This window comes from Erpetoichthys calabaricus, chromosome 3 (genome assembly GCF_900747795.2).
Source record: "Erpetoichthys calabaricus chromosome 3, fErpCal1.3, whole genome shotgun sequence".
In the NCBI taxonomy this organism is placed as follows: Eukaryota; Metazoa; Chordata; class Cladistia; order Polypteriformes; family Polypteridae; genus Erpetoichthys; species Erpetoichthys calabaricus.
Window position 1 is genome coordinate 72,014,893 of NC_041396.2, and position 19,172 is coordinate 72,034,064.

Below are 19,172 nucleotides of genomic sequence, written 5' to 3' on the forward strand. Positions count from 1 at the left end.
TCAAGTAATGAAATGCTTTTTAGTCACTTTCCATCCTGTTTTTGTTAATGAGAATAATCTTGCCACCCAGACATCCCATACACACTCACATTTGGCAAATTTATAGTTGCTAATTAACCTAACATGCTAGCCTTTGGGTTGTCTGCAGAAAACCAGAAAAGACAAAAGAAAAACTCCTTGCAGTCTACAAGTGCTAACAGTGATGTACTCAAGCACACTAACTTATTGTAATTATTATTTTGAGAAAAAAAAAAAAAAATCAATAACACTACCTTTATAACTACATAAGAAATTATAAATTTCCACTGACAGAAATTATTGGAAAGAACTTCAATGCCTGCAAATCAATAACAAAAATAAAAACAACAAACAATACTTTGACATTCTTTAATTAATTTATATTTACAAATCACAACCTAAAACTTAGATAATCTAAACATGTTTTCTTTTACAATTTTCTTGACTATATTTACAATACATTTTCTCCACATTCCACTTTTTAATGACAGAACAAGTCCTTCAGATACACACACGTAATCCCTACATAAGCTTCAAACACTGTATGTTAAAGCTGTCTCCTTCTCGGCAGGCAACCGACTCCAACAGTGCCTGCTTTTTTTGCATGCTGCGAGAGGATTCCAATTCATACATGGTTGTTAAGTTAAAGAGGACACTTTCATGGAGGTAATGCGAGGGATCTTGTTGAACTAAACTTTCCAACTGCTTCAAAGATTCCTTCAATTTACCCAAATACAACAGGCAAACTGCAGCGTTATTATTTGCCTAAAGAGAAAAGAACATATTTTGTTACATGAAGAAGAAAGCTATTAATAAAAAATACTACCCAAGTGAATTAAATTCAGTTTTGTTGAAATTGTATTTTTAATTATAATATGATTCTGTCATTTTTGCATTATTTAATGTCATACATTAGGCATAGTAGAAATCAGAACTGTTGCTCAAGAATCAGAGTCTGACAAATGAGACCAGACTCCTTGAACACAAAAGTGTGAGTTGTTGAGTGGGTTGTAGAATCTACCTTAGAAATTGTCTTGCACCACAGGATAAAATGTGTACAGCATTTTTTGCAGGCCTCATTTCTGTTCAATTAATTAAAAAAAAAGGGAAACATCTCATACTTACGAATGTTTGCACACTGTGAAATGCAATACATTTTCATACTAATCTGTATTATTGTACCAACTGCAGATCTCTCACAATCTGTGCCATGTACTGCTTATGGTTTATAAAGCCTTAAATAATCTCGCTCCATCCTATATTTAGGAATGCCTCTCACCTTACACTCCAAATCACACCCTTAGATCTTCAAATGAGTGTCTGCTTATAATTCCAAGAGCTAAACTTAAAAGAAGTGGTGAGGCAGCCTTCTGCTGTTATGCACCTAAAATCTGTAATAGCTTACCGATAGAAATTCGCCAGCCTAATACGGTGGAGCACTTAAAAAAAACTGCTAACACCCATTATTTTAACATGGCTTTCTCATAGCTTCATTTTAGTGTAACCCTGATATTCTGTATATGCATTGAATTATCGTCTTTTTTCATGGCTCCGAAATCCGTACTAACCACTATTTTCTCTGCTGTTTTTTTCCGGTTTTCTGTGGTGGTGATCTGCGCCACCACCACCTGATCAAAGCACAGTGCAGTCCCTACATTGATGGATTGAAGACCAGAAGTCCACATGACCATCATCATCTAATTCTTCCATGTGAAGCCTGAAAACCATAAGGACAGATTGAGATCATTTATGTTAGGTAGAATGCCCAGTGGGGGCTGGGTGGTCTCATGGCCTTGGAACCCCCTGCAGATTTAGTTTTTTTTCTCGAGCCCTCTGGAATTTTTTTATTTTTGTTTAACTTTTTCTGTCCTCCTGGAATTACTTTATTCTTTGGTACTTAGTATTGCCTAATTGCCTTATTTTTATTTTCACCTATTGCCTTATTTTTATATTTTTCTTTATTTCTTTCTTCATTTTGTAAAGCACTTTGAGCAACATTATTTGTATGAAAATGTGCTATATAAATAAATGTTGTTGATGTGAGCTTTAAACTTTTCAACTTAAAGCTGATACTTCATCCATCCATAAAATTAAAGTTTGTGTGGTTTAATTTTCAATTTTACATACAATACAGTAATCCCTCGCTATATCACGCTTCGACTTTCGTGGCTTCACTCTATCGCGGATTTTATATGTAAGCACATTTAAATATATATCGCGGATTTTTCACCGGTTCGTGGATTTCAGTGGACAATGGGTCTTTTAATTTCTGGTACATGCTTCCTCAGTTGGTTTGCCCAGTCGATTTCATACAAGGGTCGCTATTGGCAGATGGCTGAGAAGCTATCCAATCAGAGCACGCATTACATATTAAATAAAACTCCTCAAATATATTGTGAGCAGGGGGGTTGTTTGCACCCCTAGAGGATACGGACGCTCCTCAAAAAACGCTGAAAGACTACCTTCACATTACTCCATTCCTTGCTGGGCTTACTTGTGGCTGCTTTGTTGCGCGATATGCTTCCTGCACGGTGCTTTGCATACTTAAAAGCCCAAACAGCACTTATTGATTGTTTGCTTTTCATCACACTCTCACTTGCTCTGACATTCTCTGCTCCTGACGGAGGGGGTTTGAGCAGGTGAGCTGTTCGCACCTCTAGAGGATACAGACGCTTGTCTAAAAAATGCTGAAAGTCTACCTTCACATTACTCCATTCCTTGCTGGGCTTACTTGTGGCTGCTTTGCTGCGCGATATGCTTCCTGCACAGTGCTTTGCATACTTAAAAGCCCAAACAGCACCTATTGATTTTTGATTGTTTGCTTTTCATCGCTCTCTCTCTTGCTCTGACATTCTCTGCTCCTGACGGAGGGGGTTTGAGCAGGTGAGCTGTTCGCACCTCTAGAGGATACAGACGCTTGTCTAAAAAATGCTGAAAGACTACCTTCACATTGCTCACTTTCTTGCTGGGCTTCCTTGCAGCTGCTTTGTCAAGTGACATGCTTCCCACAAGGTGCTTTGCATACTTAAAAGCTCGAACAGCACCAGTCGGTTTTTGATTGTTTGCTTTTTTCTCTCTCTCTCTCTGACATTCTCTGCTCCTGACGCGTGCTCCTTTGACGAGAAAGATATGTTTGCATTCTTTTAATTGTGAGACAGAACTGTCATCTCTGTCTTGTCATGGAGCACGTTTAAACTTTTGAAAAAGAGACAAATGTTTTGTTTGCAGTGTTTGAATAAAGTTCCTGTCTCTCTACAACCTCCTGTGTTTCTGTGCAAATCTGTGACCCAAGCGTGACAATATAAAAATAACCTTATAAACATATGGTTTTAACTTTGCGGATTTTCACCTTTCGCGGGGGGTTCTGGAACGCAACCCCCGCGATTGAGGAGGGATCACTGTACTCACATCACAAATGACACAAAAAAAGCTTGCATATTGTAATCTTTTTAGTTAGCCAATAAAAGGTGTCATTTTGCTTGGCTTTTCTCTACAACCACAAACAAAAAACTTTACTCTTTATATTAAATTCTGCATTATGAAACCAAAAAGAAAATTTAAGAAAAAAAGAAGCCACATTAGACATTTAGTGCCACAACCAAAAAACGTTTCAAATAAACTCAGAAAGTCTACAGATGTTGCCAGATCAAATTTTATGTACACTAACAGAAAATGATTGGGTGTTGCTTAGGACTTTTGAATATTGGCAATTTCAATTTTTTTAAATATGAAAAAGATCTTTCAAGAAAAAAAAAAAACGCTCTAAAAAATTCATGAGATTATGTAAATGCATAACACTGTAAAGACATTTGAACAATCAGTTTGCATATTAATGTTTTATTAAGTTTTGTGTCTCAGGGCAACAAGTGGCCTCAATACTCAGCATTGTCAGTTCAGAATCAGAATCCAGGGCTCAGGTCCCACACCTGCTTGTTGCCGGTGTGATGTTTGTATGGGCATGGGTTTGTCTTCAGAAATCCCAAGTAACTAGAGTCTCTAAATGTTCCTAGGTCATTTTTGTCAGGAATAATTAGCAAATATAAAAACTGTCCTCTGTTGAGCATAAGAGTCCATATTTGCATTAATGACTCCTTGTGCTAAAGTTTATTTAGGGGTCTGTGCCAATGTGCATGTTTTAAGTAAAAACAATGTGCTCAGGCTCGGGATGTGCGTATATGTGCAAGGTAGTATGGCTGAGCAGCCATAGGATGTTGATGGTGAAATTGTCTGATGGCATATTAACGTGCAGAGTTGCTACTCCAGCTGATTTCCTTTACTAACGCTCTGAAGATTGTAATTAAGGCATCTGCCACCATTCAAATATAACAGGAGCCTGAGTAGGAAGATTGAGAGACCCAGTGAGAATGAGAAAGGAAAAAGAAAAATGAAGAGTCTGGAGGGTAATGTGAAAGAAGAAATCAAGAGCTGTGGGATGGTGGTAGAACTGGTGCAACAGTGTGGAGGCAAGCCATCAAGAACTGGCCCCGGGTCAAGTGAGCAAACGGCACTCACAGGGCTGGATTGGAGCAGAAGCGACCAACCACTGCATGGTGAGTAATGGTGAAGGGAGAAGGCAGCGGGGGTCTTGGATTTTCCCAGTGAATGCATAAAGATTGTGGCAGGAACCTGAGCCACATTGAAGGATGAATCTTGCAGGTGGACATCTGAAGGGGTGAACAGAGTATATGTCGAATTTAGAGGGATGAACCAAGGCTCATGATAGTTTTTATGAATAGATCCTGACTGTGGTTTTAACATTTGATTTTAGCCTATTTATAGAATATTTATTTATGGAATTTTAATGTTCCCAAACACTGCTTTTATAGAACATTAATTTGGATTATTTATTGGAAGATCCTGCACTGCAGTTTTACTTGGGCATGTTGATTTATTTGAATGATTTAAAATAAAAAGCAAAAGTCACTTTGCAACATCCCTTACTGTGTGTGTCTCCTCATTACCCAGTCCATCTCGGTCCTGTACGAAAGTTGTGTTCTTATTCAGTCAGCTTTTTAATACTCTTAGTGATTACATAATTTCCTGGTAGGGTATATGGCTAGCTACTTTAAAGTCAGGTTATAGCATTTTTTCCTTTATATTCTCTGAAACAAACTCTAATTGATACATCAATTTTAAAGCTCATAATTTTACAAGAAATCTTCGGCATCATTGCACAGTAATCATGAATTGTTGTTGTAATCTAAAAAACTTTATGTTACAACTTCAATGTGAAGAGATTATTTGTGTGTCATGTGTTTAAAAATAAAGCACTGTATTACAAAAGTCAAAATCTGAATTTTTGGCTGACCTGAACAAAAACAAAGTATTAAAAATTGCAATGTAGTAGAACTTGGCTTGCTGTTTGTCTCAGAAGACGGCTTTGTTAATTTTGGAAGAGTTAACATGTGCTGCAACCTAAACAATGAGTTTTCTTATATTTAAGGAACTCAAAAGGTATTTAATTATATTACAAATATACTGTATGCTGGATCATGTTAAAACATAAAGCAATACAAATAGTACATACCACAGGATTAGTAGGATCAATTCTCAGAACTTCAGAAAATGAGCTATGCGCATCACCATAATTATTTTGACTTAAATATACAAATGCTCTAGAAAAGAATTGGCATCAAATTAGAAAACCACACATAACAATGTTGTTAACAATAAAAACAACTGAATTGTCAAGATGCTGTATATTCTGTCATTACTGCTGCTTCAAGATTTTGTGTTTACAGCACAAACAATATTTTAAAAATTGTCTTTTGGGATAAAAATGTGAAAGTGGAAACAACATAAGCAGTTATAATAAATATTAAAACATAAAAGACAGAACAGAGTTACTTTTTTTCAAATATTAATAAAGCATCATGGAAAGGTAATGAAGTAGCTTTGCTAAATAAAACATTAACTTTATATTATCTTTGTATAGTTGTGACTTTAATGAATTATAAGGTATGCAGAAAATATTTACTCATTTAGAAACAAAATTTGTTCTATACTGCAATTCAGTGTACTTGACTTGTGATTGACATGACTAATCTAACATCTAAAGAAATACCAACAAGATAAATACCTATTCATCAGAACCACAGTATTTTGGTTGGGATCATTTCCTTTTGTTTTAAAATCTGTTTCCACATCTTGGAAATATTTTTCAGCTCTCTTGATATCCCCAATCTACAAAAGAGAAAAAAGTGCTTGTTATAAAATTGTTTCACTTCTAGTCAGCAGAAAAAGACTTGTGGCAGAAATTGATATCTATGTATGCACAAATATCTTCCTTTTGGGATTCTAAAAGTATTAATTTTTTGGGTATCAAATAATATATAACATCACTGAATTACACTGAGTTTGTCTGTCTGTCTATTCAGCTTTTCACATTTCAGATGTGTTCAGAGTGCTATACTGTATTTTACTGATTACAATATGAATAAAAAACACAACACATTTTCAGGGGGTATACCTTTCACCTAGATGTTACTTCATGATGTAAAATATTCCATTTTAAAAATAGAAATTTAAGATATTTAAAGATTTTCTAAATCTGGCTAAGTTGTCATCTCCTTTAGGATAGGTAAAAATAAATCTGTTACACACTCTTTATCCAATTTTTGGGTTTTGGGTATAAGTCAGGGTCAATATTAGGTATTCAAATTAAATTTAAAAAATTGATACATTATTTCCATATAACAGACCTTTCCACAGTACTTCTTAAGTACCCTCACACTTAAGATTTTTAGTGACCTCAGATCATAACACTCCCACTTTACATTTTGACCAAATGTTACATAAGCAAAACATTTCTTAACACAAAGTGAAATAAAATGGTAGAGTACACCAGGACTAGTATCTACTAAATTCAAAATTTGTGGAACATAAAATACAACATGGAAAAATACAGAACACATTTTACAAGCCAACACTGCTGAACAATATCAATTCAATACAAACTACCACACAATATTTAATTTCAGTAAGAGACAAAAAATACCAAAACAGGGCAAAGTTTAGTAGAAGGCACTAAAATAAATTTATTTCACAATTTTTTGCCTAATACTATCAGAGTATTTTTTTTCTAATATACTAAATACTAAAGAAAAACTGTGTGCTCAACTGTTTTTGGTTATTTTTTTGTATTACTGAAATTATTAATTATCTTATATATACTGTATATTATCATTCATATATATATCTCTATATATAATCTTCATTTGGATCTTGATCTTTGTTTGTCCGCGAATGAATTAGAAGAAGAAGCACTAGATGGCAGTAGAGAGACAGCTAAAACATAGGCAATGCATTAAGAATCTCCTCCAGGCTTATACTACTGAAGACTGTAGTACTCCAGTCACACCTCAAAACACAGACATTCAAACTAAACAAATTGCTGTGCTTTAAATTAACTAATCTTTATATATAATCTTCATTTGGATCTTGATCTTTGTTTGTCCGTGAATTCCACGCATGCGTAGACCACCTTCCAGTTTAGTACGTTGTTGTTACTCACGGATGTCAACAATGTGCCGGAATAACGAAAGGGGTGGTGGACAGTGTTACACTGGTTAGCTCTTGAGGCCTGGTTAGAGAATGAGATTGTCGAAGATAAAAGGTACGTGCCTACGTAACATATGAATGAAAGACAGACAGTGGGTACAATGAATGACAACGTAACAGCACGTTCCGGAAATTATTATTGTTACGTTGTAGCCGGCGGGTGTTGCACGTCTCACAGTTGTACCCTGGCTTGCTCACATGTCAGTGAAGTGATCCCTATTTATGCTTTAAAGAGCCTGGATACTTATGTGCCCCCCTTTTATAACCATTGCTCCGTGTATATTGCCTTACTCTTTGGATTGCCACAAAGCAACCTGAGAGATTGGAGAAAGGTTGAGAAGAGATCGTGAGAGGAAACGACAGCGTCATGAAAACGAGACGGACTGTGAACAGAGAGAAGCAGAAATGCTCCTACACCACCACATAATTACTATTCGGACAGTGATTCCGAGTAGGCATTTCCTATCGAATCAATGTCCAAGGGTTTTGTTTTGTAATTTTGTTTCCCTTATAAAAAATCATAATGCTGTGTGACGAAGGGCCCAGTTCACGACTGGCAACCGTGTTTAAACAGGGAGCCCTTCACAGACAACTTCAACACGCGCAACGTAGTTGGGCGCACATGGCTAGTATATATATATATATATATATATATATATATATATATATATATATATATATATATATATAATATATATATATATATGAGCAAAGTGTTAAAATTGTAAAATACGAAGAAAAGCAAAACATTTTTCATATACACAAGAAAAAGGAAACCATCATAAGTATGAAAACATAGTGTATATTGAGGAAAGAATGTTAGGGGTAGTATACGTCCTTGGATGGAATCCAGTTTTGACGTTATTAATATTAGTTTGCTAAGCATTGATGTTCGAAGCACAAACATGATTGATTTTCACTGCTGAGTATTCAAGAAAAATAAGTTTATAGAAGCATAATTTTCATTGAGTTAGAGAAGGGTACCGATTTTCTCTCAAGCTGGAGGCCAGGATTAATCATACTACAATTGTTCCTAAAGAAAACACTCTGTACTGAAGATAAAAAGAGAAGGGATAATCTAAAAGATGAAAGATTTGAAGAGTATAACTGAATGTTAAAAGTCAAGAAAGCAGACAAAATAAAGAATAATTAGAATTGGGAAGCTGATGAACATTTCCAGATGATAGTAATGATAGTTCCTGAAATCTTAGGGTACAGAAAGGCCAAAAGAGGTCAGAAAAACGGCCAATGAGATAGTGTTTAGTCTGTGAACAATTTGATACTAACCATTTTGATAGTTTGGCTTTCTAAAAAATAAGGTTATATTCTACATAGACAGTCAAACAATAAGGGAAAATGTTAAGTTTTAATGCCTGAGATGTCCCAGCTCCTCCAAGACATTGGCCCCATGCATCCAGTTTGGGTAAGAGATTTACTACAAATTGGGATTTTCACTTTCAAAATTTGTCTCAGTCAAATTTTTTAAAATATAACAAAGTACAAGTTTTTGATTTCTCATTGAACCTTGTAAAAGAAGCAAGAAGCATAAAGATATTGAAATACACTATATGAAAATTAAGATGTGGCAAAATTTTATGTAGTAAATAAGAATTCTTTAAGTTTAGTTTGAAATGAAAATTCACTTTAATTTGACTGATTGATTGGTTACATCTAAATCATCATCATCATAGCAAGGCTTTGCAAACTAAGATCTATGAACATTGCTGTCCATATCTACTGCAGGCTTGCTGATGGCTGAAGAAGCCAATTTGAGATAGACAGGCCCAGCCTCAGCGGCTACAGAGAGATGTCTGTCCTGGATTAGTTACTGCAGTATTGTGGTTTTCCCTGGTACTCCTTTTCACTTCAAGGCTGGCCCAAAGGGGGAGACAGCCTGGTGAAGAGTATGTTGCCAGATCTCATGGTTAGTGGCTAAGGTGGACCACTGGGTAGGGATGATGTAACAAGCTCCAAGAGATTTGTTCAGTGAGTCTTTAAATCTCTACTTCAGTGCTCCTCTATACCAGTACCCAGTGGACAGTTTGAGATACAGCCCAATCTTGGACAGGTGAGAGATATGCCCCACCCAGTGTTAACTGCGTCTTTAACAGCATGGCCTCAAAACTGGTAAGCTTTTCCTACTCAAGGACTACTACACTGGTAATGAAGTCACTTGAAAGGAAGTTGAGGGTTATACAACGACAGCGCTGTTTAAAGCGCTCAAGGAAACACAGGTGTTGATGGTGAAAGACCCATTACTCAGTGCTGTATAAGAGAATGGTAAGCACAACAGCACTGTACACACTAATCGCGGTGCCTTTCTTCATGTGCTTGTTGTTCCAGACTCTTTTGTATAGTCTACCAAAGGCACTGTTTGCCTCTGCCAGTCGACTGTCAATCGCCTTATCAATTTTGGCATTTGAGGAGATTTGCACCCCCAAGTAGCTGAACTGGTAGGCCATCATCAGCTCTGTTTCACTGACAGTGATACAGGGAGGGTGATATTCCTCATGAGGTGCAGGCTGATGGAGGACCACAGTTTTCTTCAGGCTGACCTCAAGTTCAAAAAGCTGCAAAGCCTCCAAGAAGTGGGTTGTTACAATCTGCATGATTGCTTCTGAGAGGGCAAGAAGGGCAGCATCATCAGTAAAAAGAAGTTCTCAGATGAGTTGCTCCAAGGTATTAGTGTGGACCTGCACATATCTCAAGTTGAACAGGTATCCATCAGTGCAGTAATGAATGCAGAAGGCATCGTCATCGTCCAAGCTTTCAATGGCCTGTTGGAGCATAACACTAAAGAAGATAGTGAAAAGAGTAGGCGCAAGGATGCAGCCTTGCTTCACTCTGTTCTCAGTTAATAAAGGCACTGAGGCACCACAGGGTTACATCTTAATATATAAAGCAGAGTCGGTGTATGTATGTGTGTATGTATGTTTGTTTGTCCGCCACAGAAATCTGCACCGGGCGTCGGATCGCCACCAAACTGGGGATGGGGCTCCTTTGTGACCAGGAGGAGGTCATGGAGTATGTTTGGTTGGGAAAAATGTTTGTGGTGAAGCGCAGGGCACCTTTTCACTGACACAACGTTTGGCACACGTCCCTGTAGTTATCATCGACAAGATGGCCGCACGTTGCAACAGACGTTAACGGCGGCGCCATCTAGCGGCACGTTTGGTCCCTGTGCATCGCTCTTTACCAATATTTCTTTATATTGCCAACAGATGGCGGAAGTGTCCAAGTATGAGAAGGCTGACTGCTTTCATCAAGTGAAGGGGAACGTGTAAAACATGAACGACCCAGTGCGTGTGACTGGCTTTCTGTATTTGTGGTGCTATTTGCTTGCTTTCCGACTCACATTACGATTTCAGTCTTGGTCTTTCTGACTGACTGGTGCTATTTGTTCGCTTTCCGACGTATTGTAAATAATGTACATTTATCTCACTGTGGTGCTTATTCCGTACGTAATACCATGTAACACATTATAATTGTCCTGCGTTTCACTAATATACCCATGCCACCGAAAAAAAGATGTAGAATTAGAAAGTCCACTTCCAATGCCGGAAAAAAGTCTATTTCAAGGGCGTCCGAAACACTGCGCAAGACGTGAAGATGTTTTCATACCAAGAATTCCGCTGATTCCGAATGATTTACCCTTTTGATTTCAAACTGCTACAATTTCATGTTCGTTTGGCTTTTGCTATGTCAATTAATAAGGCTCAAGGGCAATCACTGCAAGTTAAATGCATCAATTTGGATAATCCATGCTTTTCACACGAACAACTCTACGTAGCATGTTCTACTGTGGGCAATCCTCAGAATTTGTTCATTTTCGCACCACAATGCAAAACAAAAAATATAGTGTATCCAAAGGCTCTGGAATGACCACTTATATTACCTATTACAATAAAATGTCAATCAGAAAACTATTTGTTCCATTTCTATGTTCTGTTTCTTTCATTTAGGAAATTCACCGGTTATAGATTCCTGGGCAACGCCGGGTACTCCTGCTAGTTTATATTAAAATAGCGCTTTTCTATGTCTATTTAAAAATGATGGAACTTACAAATATACTTGTGGACTTTAACATTGGTGTATACATATTATATATAAATACAAATAGAGGAAATAAGTAACATAATGCAAGTCCTATCACTATAACTAACAGTGCATAATATATTCCATGTCAAATACAATTTAAGTAGGGCTGTCAAGTTTGAAAAGCACACTATGTCCTGTTACTCATTACACATGCCCAGGATCATATATTGGTATGTTATCCTTTTAATTTCATTTAACCTCCTCTTCCAAGTTAGGGTTATTTAAATGCTAAACTGAAATAAAGGACAATATAACAACCATATTTCATTAGCTTCTACCAGTGATCATGTGATCATAGTGATTTTAAACAAATATTAAGTTATAATTGTTTTCTTGCAAATCACTGAGTATGGGAAGGATAGGTTGAAATATTAAAGAGTTGATTTGTTGAAGATAATCACTGCAAATATACTGTTTTCCCACAGTCTACTCATACAGCAAGACACATACTGTACTTTCATCTCAGAGCAGAGTGGAAGAGCCCAGTGATCCAGGTGTAAAAATAAATAAAAAAATAAATAAATGATTGTTACAAACACAGCCTTTGCATAGCATACTACTTTAATTTCTCCTCTATGTGGGATCATCATGTTCATGTGGCATTATTCAGGGCATTCAAGTTTCCTGTCACATGCAAATTTGAATTTAGAATATAAAAGGCTATTTTTGTAGTTGAAATATTCAAACTTGGAAAAAAAAAAAGAATCAAATTAGGCTATATATATTATTCACTAGATCTTAATTTAGAGGATATCAAAATATTTTTGGAGTTCAAATATTCACTTTTGGGAGCAAGTCCGACAAGTACATATGAAAAACTCAAGTAAGCTACAAGTCTTGATGTTCAAGTTTCAAGTCATGTCTTAAGTTATAAAAATCACATTCAAAGAAGTAAATTTGACTCAGTGGTTTTATTCATGCAAGCCAAGTCAAGCCAGCTGTAAGAAACATATACCATCAGCACTGTCTGCTATTCATCTAATTAAGATAAAGTCTGAAGTACACTAAAATATAAGAATAAACTTTCTCCAAGAAAACTGTTCTTAATAAGAACAGTGATTGGTATATGAATAATTGGTTTACTTTTGACTTTTTAAGCTTGACAGGATTTTATCATTAATTTGTGAACAATGTGGCTGTATTATCAACCCTCCATAACTAAACACCTGGTCAACAAAGTAACTGGATGTAGGCACTTCCAGAATTCTCACTGCTACTCTGAACAATGAAGAAGAGTCAGTTTAGTTACAGCCCAAAGCAGCAAAGTAGTAGTTTCACTGAACTACAGCAGCACAAATTTAAGTGTTTTTCTTTTTTGCTACAATGCTAACAGTCCTCACTTGGGTCCTGCTCTTCATTTAAAGAAGTAGTTGGTCGCATTTAGGTCTGTTCAAACTGCACTGCCTGTTCCATTATCACCGCTAGTAAACAAAAGTATACAGAACTATCAAAAGAAGTTATAAAAGAAAAAACAGGTAAAATACTGTTTCTAACACCTGTCTAGGAACAAGAAACAAAGTATCAACATGTCAGCTTAGATTTTACTGTATACCTTTGACAGTATTTAGCTTATGTAAAGTTTTATAGAAGAAAATATTTTCTCATTTTTGACATCCCTCATAAAACAAATCAAAGTTGCCATGTTACAGTGAAACTTGTTAAAGCACCTTTAACTCTGGTATTATTTACTTTAAACATCTAAATGTCTTAGCCATCTAAACATTATCTAATGCATGTTGTTTAAAACTCAGGTGGTATTCTGTGATGACTCATCCCTTCTGAAAAAATGTGTGACGTACAGAAGAGGACAGTGATGTTGGCAGTAACAGCAGTCTTGAATAATGCTTAGGAAACAACACTTGTGGAACATCACTTATGATGCTCTCTGTCTGCAGGATTATTTTGTGTGGCGTCTTGGCTGTACAGATCCTCACTTGGACCTTCAATTCACAGAGATTTGAAAAATCAAGTGGATTGTGTGTCAAACTTGCATCCCATGTGGAGAGTGGGTGACTTGAATCAGAATAGGAAAGCATGTATCAGGGTTAAAGGGCACAAAACGAGGATGGCAGAACCCTGGATATTTATCACCAATTTTTAAATAACAAAAGGACCAGAATTTCAATTTGGAATTGCAAGTAACACACATTAAAAAATCCAGTTTTACTTAATAAATAATTTCTTCTATTCTTTCAATATAGAGGAAGTTCAGAAATAAAAATACATGGTTTGAGAGTGCAATGACATGACTAATTGATAAGCTGTGAGTGGTTACCATTTAACTTTTAGATAAGCTGTGTGTGGTTACCATTTAACTTTTAGCACAGTTAACAAAACAGACGCATCACATTCTTCTTCTAACTGTAACAGATCTACACTTGAGGCAAGTAAATACTGACCTAAATTCAAACAAAGTAGTTTCTCTTCCCACACCTTGTTCATAATGGTGGCAGAATGAGTGTCAATTTCAAAAACAAAATATACAAGTTGATATTCCAAACCGGCTAGACACCCAAGCGGTTTTGCTAATGATGCTGCTTTAAAAGAAAAGCACCCAGCAGATTGATCTGGTGACTCCCAGTTTATGAAGAGTAGCTCTGACTCACAATCTACTGAAATTATAAAAATACATCGGTAAACACTAAAATTGTGATTCTTATAGTTTAAATCGGAGTTTCTGACATTACAACAACTAAATTGCGATAAAGCCAGTAAACGCAAACATCATCTTTTTGAATGGTATAGGAGCAACAGAGATGCTATCTGTGTTTGCCAATATACTGATAACAATGCATCAATGCAGCCAAAGCCAGTTCTGTTAAAGGGCTAATTCTGAATGAGCCCACAAATATAAGAAGTAGTTTTTATCTAATAATCAAGGTGAGATGCCTTGGGAACAAAAAAAAGCTGTGTTTACAGGTATTCTAAATAAATGACAGAAAGGAAAAGATCATTTTTCATTAAATTTTGAAAAATCTTGTTGCTTACAGGTTCAAAAGGCTCTGATATCAAATTTGGATTTGACTTTTGATAGTACTGCATTAGCATTATATCATAAGATATGTCATAAGTGGTAATTATTCAAATAAATTAGCATCATTCTTTTCTTTTTAATGAAAGTATGCTTATCAGTTTATACTATTAAAATTGTATACTGCATTTGTAACAACTCTCAAAAATTGGCTTAGTGAAAATATCATACATATAGATTGGAGAATTTGAGACCAGCCATTTGTGAGCACTTTATGGTCACAAATGTCACTGAGATGATGAGGTTCTGCAAGAGTAGAAAAACATTCTTCAATTATACTGTGAAAGATAATTAACTGCGGGATAGTGAACGCTAATAAAGATTGTCACTAAACAGAGTTAAGGTGGGCGCATTATTCTTCAAACTATCAAACATTTTTACAGCATGGAAATCTTTAATAATTGTGGTATTATCACATTTTGTGCAAAGAATATACCATTGAGACTTGAATAAACAAGAAGATGTAGGGGCATCTACAGTGTCTGGAAAGAAGTAATATACTGGTTTCAATTTAACTTAAGTAAGAAACAGTACAATAAACTAAACCAAAATCAACCTGTAAAAATGACATGGAAAGAAAGAAAGATGGCCAATGATAACAACATTACAGATGATTTTCTAAATGATTGGTTTGATAAGCTTTGCTACAAAATTCAGATGTTTGCATAAAAAGCTGAGTCAATATTATGTTTCAATGCTTAGGCTGCAACATTTATACTTAGAAGTAATTTCATTACTTTAAGGTACTGTTAAAATATCCTCTTTGCCTCTAGCAACCTTCTTGATGAACTAATTTAAAAATACATTAAAGCTGGTTGTTATGATGGGAATGTCTAGTTTTATTGAGTAATGGTCTCGATACAGTATTCTCACCTGTAAAAATATTCTTCCAATTCCACTTAGTAATTGGGGCTTCTGAGATGGCTCATACTTGATAATGGAGTGATACACATCCACTGCTAGGACGTAATCCTGACAGAAAAAGAAAGTTAAACCTTAAAAATGTGGAATAACAGGCCTTACATATAATAACAATCTACTTAAGAAATCACACACAGTAACATCAGAAATATCTGTCATAAAAATGCATCTAATAAAAAAAAAAAAAAAGCATACCAAATGACCAACAAATTAAGGCTTATAAAGAATTACCAAAACAGATAAATAAAAGACATACAAAATAAGAAACATCTACAAATGGGCTGATTAAACTCTTAATACACTTTCACTCATGGAAGAATGTAAGTATACATTTGCAAGCAATAACCAGTAGAAAAAAATGACACACACACATTATTTATATAAACTACTGCAGGTCTGTAAAACAGAATTTTTACAGCAGATGGCAGTATAATGCACAGAATTTTTCTTCACACATTTAAAAAAAGGAAATCCCACTTCTTTGTTCTTTTAACAAAAGAAGATAAAACCAAAAAAGGCAGCTAAAATGAATCTCATTTTGAAACTGCAGGTATAATAAACAGTAATTTCGTCCATTTAAAGATAGCAAACTTGGCTTGTTTGTCTAAATTCCTACTGGAATTTTTAAGCAGCTGAAAAAATGTTCTCTTTTTTCAAACTATCAAACACAGTTTATATTTTTGACTTCCTAAAATATTCATTTCTTAACAAAGTGATACTGAATGATGAACATTGGTTTAAGATATTCATATAGGATTGCCAACAATCACAAAAACGTTTAAATAAAGGGTCATGAGGACTGTTAGATTATACAGTGTTTGGTTTCCATGGGTGTAACTCCCTCCAAAACCAAGATTCCACAACTGAAATACATGGAAGCATAAATTTAAATATTTCACAATAGACAAAAATATTTTAAATAAATTGTACTACATATTGCATTATTCTGTATACTATGTAAAAGGCCTGACTTCTCTTATGCTAGAGGCTATTAACTCTTTTAAAAATATAAGCTCTTTTAGACATCTAAAAATATCGAACGGTTTCCAAGTGAAAGCAGGCTCCCTCCTCCCCCTAAGCCACAGACTCAACTATAAGGAAACCATACGTGGCTGTATATAAATAGCTGCAAGGGTTTGAAGCCAGTGGGAGACTTGAGTTACTCCTGTGATTTTCTACTGAATATGGGTATTATTGCTTCTACTGGCACACCTAAAAATCAATGATGTAGACCTGGTAGCAAATAACTGCGAATCTCAGTCAAACATTTATTAGAAACCATTTCTGTAACCATCATATGAGTATGCCAACAATGACCAGCTTCAATCAATCATTACTTATTGTATACAGTCCATACATTTATCATATATAAATCTCACATTCACATATAGTATAACAACATGATTATGAAAAGCATAAACATTCTGCAACCTTTCCTTATTAATAAATCATTAATATGTTTCAATTTGCAGTGTTCTCATCACAAGTTGTGCACAATGACCAAATTAGATAGAATTTTGAATCCAACATTTGTGTTTCCTAATAAATCTGCATAGAGCTACTTTAATTCAGTAATTTCTGTTAAATGTCACAAAAGCACACACACTAGGGCAATGTTTTTTGAATCTAATGTGCATAAAGCTCAATTCCTAGTAGACTGTTGAATCAATCATGAAACCATTAACAACTTATCCCTGGATCATGCTCTGCAAAAGCTATTAAAAAAAGTCTGTGCCTCAAAGAGCCTACAAAGGGCATCATTACAGTTTTTCCAAGTACAATAAAGTATAATATAGTGGTTAAAGTATTTTTTTAAAAATTGCAGTGTAAAAGCGTCAGTTTTAAGCAACTGAACTTGTTCTAATTCATTTATCTCCTCTTACACAATTGATCATATATTTCAATATAAAGTTTATGCAGTTGTACTAGTACAGTACAGCATCAGGCTAAAATTCATGAACAGAGTAAGTCTTCATGTTATGTTTGTCTTCCTGACATTCAGTTGTAACAAAATTAAACTTATGTCTTGCTAAACCTCAGTGTGTTAAAGTAAAACAGATGCAAAAGAAAATTTCTTACTGTAACATTTCCTCTAATTGCATCAGAAGAGGGCAAGCCAGTCTAATGTGATGTATACATTATGCCACAGCTATACCATTTTCTAATATGAGTTACAAATAAACAGAACGCAGCTTCCAAGATGTATTATTCCTAAGTATAAAAAAGCTTTAAACATCGGGAATGTGGTAAATTTTAAAATGATACATAGGCATTAAAATTCTTATTTTAAATACATAAACATACATACATACATACATACATACATACATACATACATACACACATGCAAATACATATTATTATATATTTTAGAGTGAAACCCCAAAACAATATTGTTTTCTGAGTCATAGTATTATCTTAGATATGACACAAACCTAATTAAAAATGTACTCATCCTTAGAAAAAAAAATACATATATTTGTCCCTCTTTATGGCTTAAGATGCCTAGATTGAAGAAAATGGCTTATTCAAATTTTTTGTTTTATTGTGAATGAAAATCTGTTGCCACTTTCTTAAAGACAATGGTGAAATAATAAACCCCCAAAAACAGACAGCTTATCTGCTGATTATAGTTTTCCTCCTGTTCCTAGGATAGAATATGATGCCCTCAAATTCTCCCTTCTACCTTGATCAAGACTAATCTTTGCTTGGTGCTCTTTCCCCCAGTGGTATTTGCCAAGAAGCAATGTTATATATGTATTTTCCTAACATGTATGCAGTTTATATTAGCAATCAATGAATTAACCCTTTGTACATCCTTGACAGGCTTCAAGAAAATGAATGCTTCACTTTTAGCCAGTTGGAATGTTTCTCTGTTTAAAATATGCTATTCTTAATATGATTTCAGCATAGGATTTGTGACAACTGACCTGGTGTATACTATTATAAGTAGTAAAGGATACAAAAGGGAAAAAATCAAAATGACATGCAACAAATACCAGTTTTGTAAGACCTGCACATGAGTATGCAAAATTACAAATTACAAATTTTACTGAATAGAACTTCTTTCCATAAACTTAATTTATAGTTTCTTCGGTAAAAATATTACTGTCTTAAAGGCTTTATGTGCAATGAGCTTCCATCAGCAGAAAATCCTTAAACTTTACATGACTGAAAAGCACTAAAAATTACCAAGAATGAAATAAAGTCTTAAAAATCAATAATGGACAATAACCTAATTTCCTACAGTGTGCAATGGTCCAAAGTCCATAATATGCACCAGTTTATTGGAGTGATATGACTGAATATTACTATAGTAACTTTCCTTAATTCATTTCTTCATTGTTAGCTAAATTCAAAGCATTTTTATCAGTGTAGTTCAAAAATTGCAATTTACTGCATCTTATGACTTTTATTTAAATGTTGCACAAAATAATTTAAGCAAAATTAAGAAAAGCATTAACACAAACATTAAATACATACAAAAACATGAATGCCACTGACACATTTTCAAACAAATTATCATGATTTGAAATTTCTTTCA

At 34.9% G+C, this 19,172-nt stretch overlaps 1 protein-coding gene across 3 annotated transcripts in view; it reads right to left on the reverse strand.

The window, feature by feature from the left end:
• Positions 1-373: 373 nt before the first annotated feature.
• trappc12 (trafficking protein particle complex subunit 12) overlaps positions 374-19,172 on the reverse strand; it is a 147,108-nt gene continuing 128,309 nt past the window's right edge. For all 3 annotated transcript variants that reach the window (XM_051925527.1, XM_051925528.1, XM_028796913.2), the window contains exons 9-12: positions 15,581-15,679; positions 6,098-6,201; positions 5,546-5,633; positions 374-783 (exon numbers count right to left, since the gene is read on the reverse strand). In XM_051925527.1, the coding sequence (XP_051781487.1) occupies positions 541-783; positions 5,546-5,633; positions 6,098-6,201; positions 15,581-15,679 (534 nt within the window). In that variant the 3' untranslated portion in view covers positions 374-540. The remainder of the gene's footprint in view (positions 784-5,545; positions 5,634-6,097; positions 6,202-15,580; positions 15,680-19,172) is intronic.